General features: G+C 37.7%; 1 protein-coding gene across 1 annotated transcript; it reads right to left on the reverse strand.

The window, feature by feature from the left end:
* Nucleotides 1-1,757: 1,757 nt before the first annotated feature.
* On the reverse strand, nt 1,758-14,169 carry LOC136830646 (probable 4-coumarate--CoA ligase 1). The gene is made up of 13 exons (XM_067090237.1): nt 13,933-14,169; nt 8,413-8,580; nt 7,766-7,893; nt 7,103-7,310; nt 6,395-6,597; nt 5,970-6,082; nt 5,389-5,560; nt 5,107-5,253; nt 4,786-4,911; nt 4,562-4,653; nt 3,860-3,995; nt 3,285-3,450; nt 1,758-2,131 (listed from the first exon to the last, which is right to left on the reverse strand). The coding sequence occupies exons 2-13, from the start codon at nt 8,426-8,428 to the stop codon at nt 1,986-1,988; spliced, it is 1,653 nt and encodes a 550-aa protein (XP_066946338.1). The 5' UTR covers nt 8,429-8,580; nt 13,933-14,169; the 3' UTR covers nt 1,758-1,985.
* Between the last annotated feature and the right edge of the window lie 4,754 nt (nt 14,170-18,923).

An 18,923-nucleotide genomic window follows, 5' to 3' on the forward strand; every position in this document is an offset into this window, starting at 1 on the left:
GATCCCCAGCACTGAAATTCATTTTCTTAGATTCTCCCCCCAAGACAAAAGCCTTTCAAAAATCATGTTTTCTTAAACAACAGGCGAGATGTCACCCACTTTGACAAAATGGATGACATTTCTTTGGCGTCGCCGCTCGAGACGCTGTTTATTAAGCTGGGTGACATCCAAGAAGGTCATGCATATTAATAAACGTCTAGAGCGAAGACAGGGCAGGTTTCTTGATCGACTGGGTAACGTCTCAGAGTCCTTGAATTTCTTTTATAATTGAGAAAGGGATGATTCTCTCTCTCTCTCTCTCTCTCTCTCTCTCTCTCTCTCTCTCTCTCTCACACACACACACACACACACACACACACACACACACACACACACACACACACTTTTCATACCTCACATTGTTAAGCAAAGATTGTATGAAGAAACCAAATAGTTCACATAAAATTATCAATATTTCAAATAAAATTTTACATAAATCTTAAAATAAATTCTATTAAAGGAAGTACAAGCCACATCAATTAACTAACATTATAACAGGTCATATCTAAGCAAATTATCCTTTTTTTATATTTTTAAGATAAAATAATTTTAAGAACCAAATATTCACTTTTGATATATTAGCCTCTGTCCAGCTCCCCACAAAACGGCTCAAAAATATCTGGAAAGAAAACTTTTGCATATATATATATATATATATATATATATATATATATATATATATATATATATATATATATATATATATATATATATATATATATATATATATATATATATATATATATATATATATAATTCTTCAGGTTCTCATAAATCACAATTTGCATATAGCCTAGACTCAGCTGATCAGATCATTAGCAGAGCCTCACGTGCTGTGTTATACATGTTTCATGACCAATCAATTTGCTGCACAGGTAACCCAGGTGAGGGAGAGGGAGGGAGGTAGGGGGTCCCATATTCGCCGGGTCGTTAATTAGGACCTGACCTTTTTAGTTGGTTTTTACTAACCCCGGACCCCCACCCCCGTCTAATGACCTTATCCTTTTCTGATGCATAAATCAATGCCTGACCTCCATATTATTTTTTGGGGTGAAGGTTAACTTTTTCTGTTATTGTTATTATTATTATTATTATTATTATTATTATTATTATTATTATTATTATTATTAATTTTTTAATTTATTTAGTTCCCTCCTAAACTCGTCAATGATTCTTGCTGACGTTTTTTATTTAGCATATAATATCTCTCTCTCTCTCTCTCTCTCTCTCTCTCTCTCTCTCTCTCTCTCTCTCTCTCTCAATTCATATTATTATATTTTTATCTCAAATTTCAATTCCTATTTCTGTGTTAAACTCGTAATTATTTTTGCCAAAGTTTGTTGTAGCATTTAATACATCTCTCTCTCTCTCTCTCTCTCTCTCTCTCTCTCTCTCTCTCTCTCTCTCTCTCTCTCTCTCTCTCTCTCTCTTCCGAACCGTCTGTCAGCTTTGCATAGCGGTCATTTTCCTCTGCTCGTCTACAATATGTTATTGTTTAGTTAACGGTCTACCATAATGATCATCTTCCGTTTTCTTTGAATAACTTTTCGTACCCCGTTTTCTCTAATTTCCTCTCCTATTTTTACTTATTAAAACTGGATAGATACTTGTTATGGCTTCAGATCATACATTTTTAACTGAATTTAGGCAAAATATTAACATTAAAAATATGAAATGATAAAATGAAAGAAGGAAAATAAAAAGACGTGAAATATATAAAAAAAAAATTTAATTATTTGAATAGCGTCCTCTTATAAAGGCCCGTTTTCTATACGGCTGTGTTTACTCGGTAAAAATTGGTTAAGTTTTAAACAAACTTTAACAAAACCCTGAAAATCCAATTCAAAAATAATTTTTAAAATGAGGAAAAATTAGAAAAAAACATGAAATCTATATAACACTCATATCTGATTAGTCCTCTTCCTCCCCTTATGAAGCCCCGTTTTCTATAAGGGAGCATTGACCCTCCCGTTTTCTTTCTCCAGGAGTAACTTCTTCAAATCCTTCCTCAGGATCTTCCCGCTGACCGTTTTAGGAATTGAGTCCACGAATACCACTCCTCCACGCAGCTGTTTGAAGTCGCTGACTCTATCTGGAAGATTGAATTCGACATTTTATTGCAGTTATTACATGTTTATCAAGAGTAAGGTGCGAATTTTTCGTTTATGAATGATTAACAGCTTTCGGTGATGGCTTTATGAATGTATAAACAGGTGTGTGTGGGAAATTTTCATTTGGCTTGTGAATATGTTAGAAGGCATAATTAACCGATTCTGTTTCTTTCTATCTTGCCTTATGTGTGTGTGTATATATATGTGTATGTATATATATATACACATATATATATATAATTATACATAATATATATATACATATATATAATATATATATACACATATATATATATAATTATACATAATATATATATACACATATATAATATATACTGTATATACAAAACCCTGAAAACATTTGCTGTTTATTACAGTCACACAACTGAAAATGAAACTATAACAAAAGCAAAGCGAAACAAAAAAAAAAGTTGAGAACTCCATAAACAAACAAACGTGAAAGATCCCAAGAAACAGATGATTATCTGAAGCCCTTAATGAAGGTGTCTTTTGACTTAATTATCAGCTGAATTAATTGGTTCTAGAAACTGATCACCTGCATAATTTGAATTAATGTTCCCCCACCCCCTTAAGTGAATTTTTCAAACGCTTATTTAGGTAAACGTCGTTTTCACCGTTTCTGAGGTGTATATATGTTTATGTATATGTATATATATATGTATATATATATATATATATATATATATATATATATATATATATATATGATATATGTATAATATATATAATGTATATATGTAATTTTTATATATAATATATATATACATATACATATAATATATATATATATATATATATATATATATATATATATATATATATATAAATAAATATTATATATATATATATATATATATATATAATATATATATATATATATATATATATATATATATATATATATATATATATATATATATATATATATATATGATATATATAAACTGTTCATTCTGTTCATTATGACCTTTAATTAAATACTTTTATTCAAGATACAAACTCCTCTCAGGGTAGAAATTGGTCAGCGAAAAAACAAAAACAAAAAAAACTATCAAAAACAATCAACATTTGACCATAGACTTACAAAGGAACACAGTCACTCATCCACCTCACCTTCGACGTGTTTCAGGATTCCCTGGGTCGTCTCCAGAGACCCCGCCTTCAGAACGACGAACCCCGTAGGAAGCTCGCCGGCCCTTTCGTCACCACGGCCTACCACGGCTGCGTCGACAACGTCGGGATGCTTCAGAAGGACCCCCTCCAGTTCGGCAGGTGCTACCTGTAGGTGGTCCCATGGCAGCAGTGAGATATTGACACATACCAGAGGCCTTGTTACAACATTTGTGAAATGAGTAGAAGTGTTGCTGATGGGGCTTCAGTCTACAGTTTTTTTAAGAGGTGAGATTCATTCCTGATATTCTGTTAAGGAAAACGGAATATACCTGCTGTTCGTAAAAGAAAACGAATGAATCAGTAAGAAAGAAATTTATGAAGAGATTTTGGGTAACTATGCTAACTGTGTCGATGTACTTCGTGAAATAAAAGGGAAGGTAACACAGGATTTAATAGTGGTCTGTGGTGTGATTGCACTATCCAGGTAATTATATATTTTGATGTGCTTTACCACCTACAGTAAAGTAATAATAATAATAATAATAATAATTATATTAAATTTAGAATTCTCTTACCTGCAAACCTTTGAATTTGATGAGTTCCTTAATCCTGTCGACTATGTAAAGAAATCCATCCTGATCGTAATATCCGACATCCCCCGTCAGGAGCCAGTCGTCTTTGTCGAAGGCTCCGGAAGTCGCGGTTTCATTCCTTGCGAAGATAAAGACAAAATAATTAAGTAAATAAATAAATAAATAAATTAATATAAAAACTATGTATATTATAGGTAAAATGTTTAGATTCTTCGTTCATTATTCTTATGGGAAATATTTCTTCTGATTAAGATCTATATTTGGGAAGGAAATGTGGTGTTCTCAAAGGCATCGTTGTCTAACAAGCGAGAGGGCCCAGGTTCGACTCCTGGGCGAAAACGGGTGGATGGGCTATCTTGTATCTTCGTTGACTTAAGCGGTGAATCATGTACTTGGTAATTAGTCGACTTTGGTGGTGTGTGTGTGTGTATAGGAGAATATTCATGATTAACCAACTTATTTGTACATATACAGTATGCTCGTCCTATTAACATATTCAGCATATTTCTAGTTTATTTTTTGTCAATAAAAATTTTTTATTATTGAAACACTCACAATTAAAAAAAAAAAGTACCCAATAACAGCCTTCAGAATACCCAGCGGCTTTAGATGCCATAGAATCTCGGCGTCTGACCTGATTTTTTTTGTAGGATTCTGACACTCCCAACAGTTCTCTGCACTGACCTGTAATATCCAGGTACTATAGCAGGCCCTCTGACACAAATCTCCCCTTCTTGCATTGGACCCAAAAGAGATCTGGTCTTCAGGTCAGCAACCTGTCACGTTTAGATCATTATGATCATTATTACTATTCAAAATGGACAAACTTTAAGAAATAATAAGGTAATGAAACATTCCAATATCATTCCATGTGTAAACAAAGAAATATTTGTTTTTTGTGGCCTTACTTTGACCTGCATGTGAGGTGTGACCTGACCAACGGAGCCCACCCTGTTTTCCTGGCAACAAAAGGTCACTGGAGCGACTGATTCGGTCATGCCATACGCTTGCCTGACGGTCAGGTTGCCTCCAGTCTGAAAAGTTGAAGACAGACTTTAGTTCTTGAAGTTTGGATAATTTCTGTAATGTATAATATTAAAATTATCATGCATAACACTCAGAAAACCAGAAACTAACCATCTCTGTCTAACTCGACACTGTACAAGGAATAAGTGATAAGGAACACCAAAGAACTTCTGGAAGGTATTCGTCACTTCCGAAGGACTCACCCTCTTTTGCAGGGCTTCCTGGACGTCCCCAGAAAGTGGGGCACCCCCACAGAACATCCCCTTGAGGGAGGCGATGTCGTATTCGTCAACGATGGGCGCTTGGGCGAGGAACAAAACGACTGTAGGAACTGAAGCCATGAATGTTACCTGAGAACAGGACAGTTTAGTGTAATAATTAGGCAGAGGTTACCTGAGGAAAGATCGATTTTGGTAAGAATTCAGATCGGGGAAAAATGTAAACAAAAGACGGCGAGTGTACTCTGTTTGACAGTTGTCTCTCACCTTATAGTCCTGTATAACTTGAAGGAAGGTCTTCGGAGAGAATTTGGGGATCATGACGGCTGAATAGTCGTTAATCAGCGACGCAAACATGATGATGAAGCCCAGGGAATGACAGAATGGCAGGAACAGGAGAATGACGTCGTCGGTTCCGAGTCCCAGAGTTCGCTTGTCCCTGAAAGGAGTTGAAGGTAAAGTTAGTTAGGCCTATTTTATTTTTTATTTCTGCTTAGCTGGTTCTGTTTACAACGGTCTTAGAGGTACTGTCAGTTAGCCTAGGCCTATTTAATTATTTCTTTGTACTTCGTTGGTTCTTGTTTACAACTGCCTGGCCTCCTTGGAAGACCTTTATTGTTGTAACGCCACTTGAGATTTAGAACACTTCCATCTATCATTTGGGACATATTTGCTCCATAGGCCTAATACAAATGTCCTATCGCGACCCAGTTAGTTTAGGGCTTTAGGCTATGACCTTTGATTTGTCAGTGATGCCAAAAAAACTTAAATCAATCAATTAATCCAGTTATTGTCACCCGTTATCATTATTCGTCAAACACTTTGAAAAAGAGAGTCAAAAACATTACCTGAATAACATATATGCAGCAGCTAAATTGGCGTGGGTTACCATCACGCCCTTGGCGACGCCCGTCGTGCCCGAGGAGTAAGGCAGCATGACTAGGTCCTTCTCAGCATTCACCTGGAAAAGGGGAATAAAACATAAATAAATATATGTCCGGTCTTCCTAAAACTTTATGATATAGGCCTAGCAACGTGAGTTATAATGCTACCCAAAGCGTGGAAACCATAATTACAGGTGTGAATCCTTTCACCTGTACTGTCTTTAAGTATTCCATGAAATCCTTCCAGGAATCCTTCCAGTCTCCTTTTTCACTTGGTCAAAGAGTTGTTAACCTTCAACAACCATTAACCAACCAAATCCATCATGAGTGATTTCTCCAACCAAATTGATCCCATCCATAGTCCCCAGTCTCTTTAACTTCAAACAAACCTGCGTGTGGGGTAGGTAAAGATCCCCTGGATCTTCCAGTAATTCCTGGAACGACGAGCATCCCTGGACGCCCTCTTTACCTAGAGTGAAGATCGCCTTGATGCCTCCAACTCTTTCGCTGAGGCGTTTTGCCTTCTCCTCTTGACCCTCTCCTGCTACGATCCAAGAGGCTCCCGAGTTCCTCAGCAGGGGTTCTAGATCAGCTGTGAAGGGAAAAGACAATTGACTGAAAGGCGCACTCAAAGGTCAACTTTTATACATTCGTGACAGTTATCAACTCCTTTGGAAAATTTGTACGCATTCTTGATGGGCTTGGGGTTCAATAGGTTTAGGTTCGATATAGTTCTAAATTTATGCTACATAGACATTTTTATATCTGTTATTATCAAACTTATACACACATACACACACATACATGATATCTGTTATTATCAAACTTACACACAAACGCAGACCTTCACAGTTTGCTAGTAAACCAACAAATGAAATTGTTTTCAGGTGTACCAAAAACAGTTATACAATAAGCACCATAAACATCAGAGAGAAACGAACAGTCACATAGTATCTTACCAAACAACATAAAAAAAACAAAATCTGTCGCTCATTTGATGACGAAACGTTATCCAACTTGTCGATTACTTCTAAGCAGACAAAAAAACAATACAAACACAATAGAGGTGGAGTGTGTGCTCCTACAGAATAACCTACCGTCATTATACCCAGGGCTTAGAGGTGCCATTACACCCCCGTTGAGGGCAGTGGCCAAGAACAAAGCCGGGTAGTTCAGGTCATTGAGTGCTATGACACACAGGACCTGCCCTTGAAGAAACCCCCTCCTTCTCAGACCAGAGGCCACTTTCAGGGAGCGCTGACGGAGGGCCGCTGACGTCAGGTGTTCGCCAGTGACACCGTCTGTCTAGAGAAGTGGATCATGTGAGAATTACACAAACATGATGGGGCCGTTTCAAAGGGAAACCCTGCCTAGCACTACTACTACTATATGCAGTTGTTTGTGACGAAATGAGACTATAAACTTGAAACAAAGGAGGAATAGAATGAGCAAGGGAGCCGTTTCAAAGGCAAATCTCGCATACTACATTACTACCCATTACTACTACTACTACTGGAACTGTGGACAGACGAAAAAAAAGGTTTGTGACCTAAATATCAGTTTGGTAACAAAATCATTAGATTTTGAAGATTGTAGGCCTACGCTTTTGTCAACAGAGATCCCCAAATATCCATTTTGCAAAACTGAGTCCCTTGGAAACTTTTTTCCCTCGGATAATAATAAAAAACAAAACAAAAAACACATAAGTTTGAAGAACATATGAGGTGAGAGTCAAGTTTTGTTGAACTGGCCTGACTTACCAAAGCAATTTTACTCCCATTTTCCTCCAGCCTCCTCATGATGTGCATGGCTATGGATCCTTTAGGAATCTCTGGTAAGGAGTCCTGGAAAGGACACGTAACCACTCCGTCGTGTCCTACAACGCATCCTTTAAAATGGAGAAAAATATTCCTATTTTAGTAGGGATAATCTGTCTATCTATTTATTTTTTGAATTTTATTCTCATCATTTGATGTTTGTCAGTCTTTCTCTGTTTTACCATCGTGAATTATTCTCTCTCTCTCTCTCTCTCTCTCTCTCTCTCTCTCTCTCTCTCTCTCTCTCTCTCTCTCTCTCTCTCTCATGTAACTGATAAGCATTTTTTCTCACTTTTTAAAGGTCCACGTAATTAATAAGATACACACTCTCTCTCCCTCTCTCTCTCTCTCTCTCTCTCTCTCTCTCTCTCTCTCTCTCTCTCTCCATGTAACTGATAAGTATTTTTTTCTCTCTCTAAAGGTCCACGTAATTAATAGGATACATTCTCTCTCTCTCTCTCTCTCTCTCTCTCTCTCTCTCTCTCTCACACACACACACACACACACACACACACACACACACACACACACACACACCTAACCCTAACAGTTCATTTCACTCGCGGAATAATTTATTTCGGACACTATACCTTTTAAGGGAGCCATCTGTGGTAAGATTGATTATAGCTGTCTAATGTCCCCCTTTTTTTATTTGTAAGTTTTCTTTTTTATTTTATCCTCTTGATGACAGATTTCGAAGTACCCGTCTGGTACCTGGACAAAAAACTTCTCGGCGAATGAAACGACTTACAGTATACCTGAAAAAAAAAATAGACGGTTATTCTTTACAAAAGCGTCGTAGCGTGGTAATGCCGTCAGTGCACCTCACGCGGTGCACTGTGGGCATTACGTAAGGGGTTTTTGCAGCATCCTCTTTCATTCCTTTTACTGTACCTCCGTTCATAGTCTCTTTTTCCATCTGACTTTCCACCCTCTTTAACAGTTGTTTCATAGTGCAACTGCGAGGTTTCCCTCCTGTTATACCTTCCAAACTTTTGTACTGTCAGTTTCCCTTTCAGCTCTGAGTGACCTCATAGGTCCCAGAGCTTGGCCTTTGGCCTAAATTCTTTATTCTGTCTCATTCTATTCTTCTTTACAAAAGAAGCTAAGCATAAACATAAAACGATTATACGTTCCAAAAAAATTTAATGTTCATAGAGAGATCTCATTATACCCTCACCTGGGATTGGTCCCACCTGTCCCCACCTGTCCCCACCCCTACTCCCGAATCTTACCTGGGCACCGAGAATTAGGAGGTCACCTGGTCAGTTCAATCTCTTCTTACCTGTGTCATCTCAGAAATACAGTTATACATTTTTATCATATTTGTGCAAACGATTTTTAATGTTTTTTATTGTAAATATGGAAAGAGTGTCATGCATTTATATGTAAAGAATTGTGCGTTTATGAATTTGTTTAATATGAATTATCTGAAATGCAGCAGGACTGTTGTTTTAGAAGAGAGAGAGAGAGAGAGAGAGTATGATTTTTAACTGGTGAAAAATTGAAAATTTGTGTTTTATTTTTGCAAGAAAATTCAACAGAAAGTGGGATGCTGTATACATGACATGTCCCTTATGCATGTATGTATGTATGTATGTATGTATGTATGTATGTATGTATGTATGTATGTATGTATGTATGTATGTATGTATGTATGTAATCAAGAAATACATAGGCCTATCCAACAACACAGCAAAACAACCAATCAAAATTCAACATGAAATTCAAGCACACACCAACTGCCATCCCTCCATCACTATCATTTCCAATATCACTGATAACAGTGTTAGTAGTATTACAGACTATGGTTCTATGAGAGTGTAGTTATCTCTCCCAGGCAGGGGCCTACCAAATTGGGAGGCCTCTGTGGTTCCTGATTATCTTGTTTGCCTGGTCTACGTGATTAGATGGCTTCGTATCACCTAGTCCGTATGTGTACGTAGTACCCCTTATGTACATATATTAGGAATCAGTCTCACCACTCACCTCAGAAAGCGAGAGGAGTGTGATTGTGCTAATTCAAGAATTGGAACTGGAATGTAAAATTTAGGCCTAAGGCCAAGCGTTGGGACCTATGCAGTCATTTAGAGCTGAAAATAATGTTGAAATTATTATTATTATTATTATTATTATTATTATTATTATTATTATTATTATTATTATTATTATTATTATTATTATTATTATTATTATTATTCAGAAGATGAAGAACCCTATTCGTATGGAACAAGCGCCCCACAGGAGCCATTGACTTGAAATTCAGGCTTCCAAAGAGTATGTTGCTCATTAGGAAGTGAGAGAAAAATTGTTAGGAGAGGGTTGAGGAAAGTGGGTTGGAAGAAAGAGAATATGAATGGATGTATAGCAAAAGGAATGAAAGGGGTTGCAGTTAGGGGCCTATAGGGACTCCGCAAAGAACCAGCAGCAATGCCTGCGGTGCACCGCATGAGGCACACTACCCCCCTACAGTGACTAATTCAAGAGGGTGGACAAAATGGCAGACAGCTAAAATATGCCAGACAAGAAATTGGGAATTCGGAATGGCTGCCATATAACGAACCAGTTTTCTGAAATTAAATAGATTCAAGCCTTCAGGTAGGTAGGTGAGTGCAATGACTGTAAAATCTCCAGATCTAATCCGGAAGCTGGGCGCAGAAACTAGAACCTGTAGCCGCATGAGGTCAGCTGATTTGAAGACGGTTATATCTCTCTCACTACCGCAAAACGCTCACAATAGCTCTCTCGAATTCTGACTATAAAACCAGCCAGATCCTGATTTGGCCGGTAACTTGAGCAGCGGTAGCTGTACCTTTTACAGACGCAAACAAGTAAAAAATGCGCCGAAGTTTCTTCGGCGCAATCGAGTTTTCTGTACAGCCGTTACAGCGTATAATCAAGGTCACCGAAAATAGATCTAACTTTCGGTGGTCTCGGTATAACGCTGTATGAGCCGCGACCCGTGAAACTTTAATAACGGCCCGGTGGTGGCCTATCCTATATCGTTGCCAGAAGCACGGTCATAGCTAACTTTAACCTTAAAATAAAAAATATTGAGGCTAGAGGGCCGCAATTTGATATGTTTGATGATTGGAGGGTGGATGATCAACATACCAATTTGCAGCCCTCTAGCCTCAGTAGTTGTCAAGATCTGAGGGTGGACAGAAAAAGTGCGGATGGACAGACAAAGCCGGCACAGTAGTTTTCGTTTACAGAAAACTAAAATCGACTTATTTTTTTATAGAACGAAGTTCTCGTCTTGAGTTTGAATCCGGTTTCGTCTGTGTTTTTGGTTTATCTCTTTCTCTTTTTCACTCTTTCTCTCGCCCTCCCCGGTTCTCCATTAAAATTCCCCAGGCGTTGTTGGGTTCGAGAGAATTAATATCACCCTTTCTGCCGCCGTGATGAAGTCTGGCCTATTTCGAAGAAAGTAGAGAGACTGCGCTGAAGAATACTGCGCATTCTAGAGAACGGAACGCGCTGTTTTTACCCCAGTAATGTATCTTATGAAACTACGTTGCTTTCTTGTCTTTGATTACTGTATATCTTAGTTTAAACAAGACTTTCTTCTGGACTGTATCTTATTCTGAAGACGGTCGTATCTTTTTCACAAGAAGATTGTATTGTTTTTCTGAAGACGATTGTCTCTTTTTCGGAATGAGGTCCCCACAACGAACTTTTTCGTCCCGTCCTGTAACATTTCTTGCTCTCGTGTGTTTTTGCTGGCCATTTCTTCGATTACTCGATATTGTTTTTGATGCCTTTACGAAACTGTAAACACGATCGCATCACGGACACTGAACCCAGAAACCTGTTTTGTTGATTTTGGCAACATTTGGCAGATGATCTCTAGAAAGTCCTTTGTATCTGAGCATGTGTTGACTCAGGCGATAATTAAGAGTTAAAAGTTTAAACCTATTACTATTTTTATAACTTTATTTATCATTTAATTTCGATTTTCAGTAACGATTTAGGTACGAGGTTGCTAGCTATATGCCCTTCTTAACCTAGGACCCGTAGGGGGGTTAGTGCCGTCAGTGCACCTCATGTGGTGCACTGTAGGCATTACTTAAGGGTCTTTGCAGTGTGCCCTCAGCTCCAGATGTAAGCCCTTTCGTTTCCTTTACTGTACCTCCTTTCATATTCTCTTTCTTCCATCTTACTCTCCACCCTCTCCTAACAATTGATTCATAGTGCAACTGCTTTGAGGTTTTCCTCCTGTTACACCTTTCAGAACTTTTACTGTCAATTTCCATTTCAGCGCTGAATGAACTCGTAGGTCCCAGTGCTTGGCCTTTGGGCCTAAATTCTGTATTCAATTCAATTCAATTCTTAACCTAGGTTGCAGTAATACAGTTTTTATTGACTCCTGTTCTTTGGTGTAAATCATGTTGAAAATTCAAAGAAAATCCTTAAGCTTTAAGGGGGACTACTGCCCCCCCCCCCCCACCAGCAGAGGAAAAAAAAACTGATAATGTTCTACAAGAACAGGTTATCCGTCCCAGGTTCCTTCTTGACCTGACTACTCGAAAATTCTGGTTTGTTCCTGTTACACTGTGCATCTTCTGCTGAATTCTTGGAGAGAGAGAGAGAGTAATGTCTGAAAAATGAACATTAGGATACTGTTAAAACCCTTTGCGCATTTGTTCAGTATGAATATTCTGAGATGCAGCAGGATACTATTTTAGAAGAGAGAGAGAGAGAGGCCACGTAAGTCTAACTTCCCTACGTATGCCAGGTATTTTTGGCATTCCACCAGTCCAGGGAATAAAATAATGATTGTTATCCTTCCCTTACGAATCCGGAGAGCTTATAATTTCACTAAGAACATGGCTGGCGTTCATCTTATGCACTGTATTAAAAGATTTTGCTTCCAGCCAACTTTGATAACATTCTTAAAGAGAAACTGGTCCAGCTTTATGCATAAGGGAAGCTAAATGATCCAGATTTATTTTCTGAACTGATGGAAAGCCTGTCAAATCAATATCTGATTTGCTTTGCCATATTACAAAGATCAGCGCCCCCCTCCCCCCGCAACCCCCACACCACTGACCAATTCAGCATCAGAACTGTCGAGTAACCAAGAGATAAGTAGGAAAATATGTCTATTGGCAATTTTCTCAAAATCGCTGCATTGCCATATTTAGAAAACAAACAAGTCCGCTTCTTCATTCTCTCGAGGAATGTTGATCCACCTCTGTCTATCCATTTTTGTTTACCTTCGACAACAACAAAGTCTGTATGTTTTCAGACGTCGTCAGCACACAAATACACACACACACACACACACACACACACACACACACAAACAGTGTGCTAATATGTGGGCTTATATCTTTCGGTTAAGTAGACTCACATTATTAATCTTAAAATATGCTTCGTTTCATATTGCTTGTTTTTTCTCCGTCATTACTTATTTATTGTTAACTATCTAACCCCATTTTTCACTTCCTGGATTTTGAGTGTTGTTCTTGCAGTATATAGTTTATTATCTATCTTTATTTTTTTTTTCCTTTTCTACTCCAACGTATAGCTTTATCTTTGTATCTTTTCCTTAATTTTTTTTTACTGGACTTTGAGGGAGAGAGAGAGAGAGAGAGAGAGAGAGAGAGAGAGAGAGAGAGAGAGAGAGAGAGAGAGAGAGAGAGAGAGAGATTTTTATTTGATTTATGGTTACTAAAACTGGCGTCACATCTAGGTTATTGTCGCCAGAGAGAGAGAGAGAGATTATTTTTCTCGTTAACTTGACCCATTATTCAGTCGCCGTTACTTATTTACAAACGTAATCACCCATTTTTTTTATATTTACAAACAAACAAACCATATTACTATTAGTTTGTTTACATCCAGTAATTGCCATCGATTCTTTTGCGAAATATATCAGCACTCCGAGAACAAATTCTGTATTGAAGCAGAAAAGAATTATCAGGAAAGTTGAGAAGACTCAATCTGAAATAATAATAATAATAATGCCACCCATTTCAACAGGACGTGTTCAAGAGAGGGTCTGTTCATTATTATTATTATTATTATTATTATTATTATTATTATTATTATTATTATTATTATTATTATTAATTATTATTAATGATAATAACAAGTGATCCTACCTTGATACAGATGCTGCTGCCTCTACCTCCCAGTTCTGCCCAAACTATGATGAACCCCCTGCGAGGAACTTCTCGAGTGAAACTGTTCCTCTCAGAGGTGCCACTTGTCAAATTAATCTGGTCCGCTTCTCTGCGTTGTCTCCAGCCCTTCGCTTCTTCCTGGTACCGTTCGTTTTCGCGTACTCTCTTCTCTCTCATATTCCTTCTTGGTGCTGAATCAAGAAGCGCACTGCACCGGTTAACGATTCGTCAGAGATAGGTCGGCCAAGGTAGAGAATAGGTGAGTCAGGTTGAGAATTGGTCGCCTGGATGTTACAGAGTTGACTCAGGACTGTCAAGCAAAGTTACCTTGACGTCACAAGAGAGAAATCCAGTTAAAAACTAAAGAGAGTGGGCAGCAACTAATTTAAATGCAGAAATAAATCACTGGTATATGATATATATATATATATATATATATATATATATATATATATATATATATATATATATATATATATATATATATTATATATATCACCTTCATGATTATATTAAAACAATTTGAGACCTATAAGAAACTCCACTTTATGCTGATTTTGAAACATTTTGAAGCCTTTAAGAAAATCCACCTCGCCTTTATTTTGGAAACCCTTTACCTGGTCTTTGAGATCATATACCTGAACAATACTGTGTTATTAATACGTTATTGCCTTAGCATTAACGATTATGTCTTTTTAAAAGGACTTTCGGTAACTGTTTTCCCACTTCAAACATTTTGAACCACAAGAAACACGCTTCGAAATAGAGACGGAATATAGTTTCCTATAGGTTTCAAATTGTTTTAAAATAAAGGTGAAACGGAGTTTCAAAATAAAGCTGAAAAGGGATTTTCTTATCAACTTTGAAACCCCAATCTCGCACCATGAAAAAGACGCCTACAAGAAACTCCAATTCACCTTTGTTATGAAACACTTAGAAACCTATAAATCCCCATAACCATCATGAGACAATTTGAAACCCATAAGAAAAACCCCTCATCTCTTTTATTATTAAAACTATTTGAAACTCATTAGAAAATCCACTTCATCTTTGATGACGAATCAATTCGAAACCCCGTAAAAAATCCCGTTCCTCTTTATTGTGAAGCATTTTGAATCTTACAAGAAACTCTACTTCATAATTTGTGTTGAAACCCACAAGGTAATCCTCTTCATCTTCATTATGAAACAATTTGAAACCTAAAAGAAAATCCACTTCATCTTTTTTCTGAAACATTTTGAAACTCAAATTTCCTCCTATTGAAACCAAAACGAAAATACATTTCATCTTTATTTTGAAACATTTTGAAACTAATGTTCTTCTTTTGAAACCTGAGAGAAAATGCACTTCACTTTTTATTTTAAACATTTTGAAACACTAATTTCCTCCATCAAATTAAAAAGAGGAAGAAAAAAGAAAGAAATAAATGAAGGATGAAGAAAGACAAATAAATGAATGAATGAAGAAATAAAGAAAAATAAATGAATGAAGTAATAAATAAAGAAAATTAAATGAATGAAGGAAGAAATAAAGAAAGACACAAATGAACGAAGAAAGAAATAAACGAAAGAAGGAAGAAATAAACAAAGAAATAAATAAAAAAAGGAAGAAATAAGTGAATAAAGTAGGAAGAAGAAGAACGCCGTAAACATTTTCTCTGACGAAGAAGAAGAAGACCCGTTTTCTTTGTCGCCATATTGACCGTCCTTCCTCCCAGTTGCGTAAGTAAAAACCATCAAAGCGTATTTCCGTAGGGCCATGGCGCCCAAAAAGAGTCTTTTCGGCTTACTGAGAAGGAACACAGTGACTATATTCTTCCCTCTAATGACCGCAGTGGCCATTGGCGCCGATTTGTACAACACGAGGAGGTGGAAAGCCAAGAAGAACGCTGATCTTCCCGCATAGGCTTAGGTTTTATTTTGGTTTCGGGCGTTTTAGACGTAAGTTTTTTTTTTTTTTTTTAGCTTGTTTTAGTTGTTTGCGGTTTTTTTTGGGGGGGGTTGTTTTGTGGGGTTATAGGTTGTGTAGGGTAGGTAACCGGCTGTTATAATAGGCCTATAAGAGGGTGGGCCTACCGGGTGTAGACGTTTTTTATTTGTATTTTTTTATTCTGTCATTTATGAACCTCGATGAATTGTTTATTAATTAGATAATTTTGCCGTTTTAAAGTTCGTCCAGGGTATGGTAGGCCTACTAGGATTAGGGTCTGGTTACCGGCAGTGGAATTTTCGTAGGATGGGCCTACTATTTGTCGTAACCTTTTAGGCCTATCACCGATTGTAGACGTGATTTTTTTTTAAGTAATTTAAGAAGCTCGAGGAATACGCCCTCTGCTAGCTTACTGACATAAGCCAAGTGCAAGTTTTTTTTTTTCCTGATGTGGCCTAGGCCTAGAGGTTTTTTTTTTTTTTTTTTTTTTTTTAGCCTATTGTCATTTGCAGAAACCATTTCCCAGGTTCGCCGGACTTTGTCACAACTGTTTGGGCTGTTTGGTGACGTAAACTAACCTAAACCATTTTGTACTGTCTATTATTGTTTTTCAGATGTGTATTTATGTTGCTCTCTGCTTTACTGATCTTTTTCATAATTATGACTTTTTTTTCTCCTCACTCCCTTTCCGCGGACCCCTCGCCGCTTCGTCTGTCCTTCCTCGCTTTTTCTGTCAGCCCTCGGATCTTAAGAACTACTGTACTTAGGCTACAGGGCTGCAAATTCTTTAGACAGGATTGACGCCAGGTTACGAGTAAATCCCCATTTCTTTCCAAGATATAAGATTATCTTGGACTCCTTCCGTGCTCGCGCTTATGCCGAGGTACTCCTGGTAAAGTTAACTCAATCTTCTTGCTTGTCGTGTACGATTCCCGGGTGACACGCACGCAGACGGAAGGTTCACGCGTAGCAGGTGTTCCTGCACTGTATTGCCGAGTATTGTGAAACTGGGTGCGTGTGTTTGTGCAGACCCCAGGGAAGTGCATGTTTCATCCAGAACCTCTTGTGAGAGTATTATGTATGTGCATGATTGTGTGGACGATCAGGAAGTGGTTTGTTCAGAACTAACTCTCCGTTAGCACATGCGCAATCCCCAGTCCGTGTTGAGTAGAGACAGAGGGTTCACATGCAAAAAGCCACTGCATCATGATACCATTGAAAGGGTTCCAACAGAACGCCATAAATTCCGTTCTTGATGTTTCTCATCTGATGCTTCTATCAGGTCACTCTACTCCACTGCTTCAGTCAACTAGAAAGCAACCTTGACACCTCTTATTACCACGTGCCCTTTGAACAAAATTTTGGCGATGCAATCTTTTAGTCAATGACATAGATATCCAGCCTCTTTCTACAAGAGAACACCCATATTCCCCCGGATGCTCGCTCCTTTGCTGTACAGTGGTTACGCAGTAGTTTTGCAGTTTTCCCCTTACTTAAGTGTATGGTTGGGCTTACGTTGGCTAAAAGATGCCTTGAATTTTAGGTCTTTCCCCGTCCTTTAAACCCTTCCTATCTGTTGGATAACACAGCTCATGGTTGCGATGTACTGGCAAATGCAGGCTGCACAGCAGAACACTTTTGAAGACATAGGTCTGACGACGTGTTCTCTCCATCTCCTTTTACAACAGTGGGGACCCTGCGTATGTAGAGCTATCCTTCATCCCTGAATGATAGTATTGCTACCAACTACCTTTATTTTCTGTTACCAAACAGGAAAAATACCATTATAGTTTTTGCTATAATTACTTCAAAAATCTTTTGGTCTTTTCATTTTTATTTGGCACAATTTTATTAAACACTAGCTCATAAATTCAGTTTGTGTCTTATTGCTGCTTTGGTAAGTGCATCGATAGCTTTTTGTCTGCTATAATCAATGTTACGATGTATTATGTACAGTACATCATCTGCATCTTTCCCATTTTATACTGTTGTGTTGTTCCTATATTCTCACCGAATGGCTTCGCTGGTCCTTTTCATTGGAAACTTACCTAGTCACTCTTACGTTGAAAGATTCACTCTTCTTCTTAAGGCTGCCTTATAACTGTTCATGCAACAACATACTGTACCATGTTTACTTAGCCTCTTGTTGTTATGGCAAATTATCTAGAGAACTTAGTCTTATTCCTGAACTCAAGCCACAGAATTCCACTTCTTGACTTGCACCACAGTCACATTTAAACCCTCAAGCATTCATGAGCGTTTCATCGTCTCAAACTCAACAGTCCTAAGATATCTTGGTCCAGTGAGTTTTTCATTACGGCTGCACGTTTGTCATTATTAGTACCATTTTTATTTCTGTGTTTTAGCTTTCTGTAAAAGAAGACTATTGTGATGGCTTTTTCTGTTTGTCCGCACTTTTTCTGTCCACCCTCAGATCTTAAAAACTACTGAGGCTATAGGTCTGTAAACTGTATTTTGATCGTCCACCCTCCAATCACCAAACATACCAAATTGCGGCACTCTAGCCTCAGTAGTTTTGATTTTATTTAAGGTTAAAGTTAGCCATAATTGTGCATCTGGTAACGCTGTAGGACAGGCCACCACCAGGCCATGGCTGAAAGCTTCATGGGTCATGGCTCTTACAGCATTATACCCTGCACAGAAAACTATTTCGCCAAGGAAACTTCGGCCCATTTTTTACTTCTTTATTTTGCCGTTGAGTTGTGCATTCTTTGAATAAAGGACCCACTGAAGCAATGTCCCAATGTTTTTTAGACAAATTATCTTTGGTGCTTGTTGGTTGTGAGTCCTGCTACATTGTGTTAGCACCAGATTAGCAAAATCAGTAGATGACACTCCAAGCGTCAATTTGTAGCACTGGACTGTATACTGTATGCTTAGAAGTGCACAGAATCAGAAAATGTCCGTATGAGTCACAGTTTGAGTGTTGGATACTAAACTTTTGAAGATAATGGATTTCTTTTGTATTCAGGAATTTAAGGCCTTTTTATTGTGTGTTTTCTCTGTTGAGAATTCTGTAA

Source organism: Macrobrachium rosenbergii, chromosome 47, assembly GCF_040412425.1.
Source record: "Macrobrachium rosenbergii isolate ZJJX-2024 chromosome 47, ASM4041242v1, whole genome shotgun sequence".
NCBI classification, from domain to species: domain Eukaryota; kingdom Metazoa; phylum Arthropoda; class Malacostraca; order Decapoda; family Palaemonidae; genus Macrobrachium; species Macrobrachium rosenbergii.

Coding starts and splice junctions, on each gene's coding strand:
- LOC136830646 (XM_067090237.1), bottom strand. Junction 4,912..5,106: donor AGGAAGCCCTGCAAAAGAGG/GTGAGTCCTTCG, acceptor TCAACTTTTCAG/ACTGGAGGCAACCTGACCGT. Junction 3,451..3,859: donor TCAAATTCAAAGGTTTGCAG/GTAAGAGAATTC, acceptor GACCACCTACAG/GTAGCACCTGCCGAACTGGA.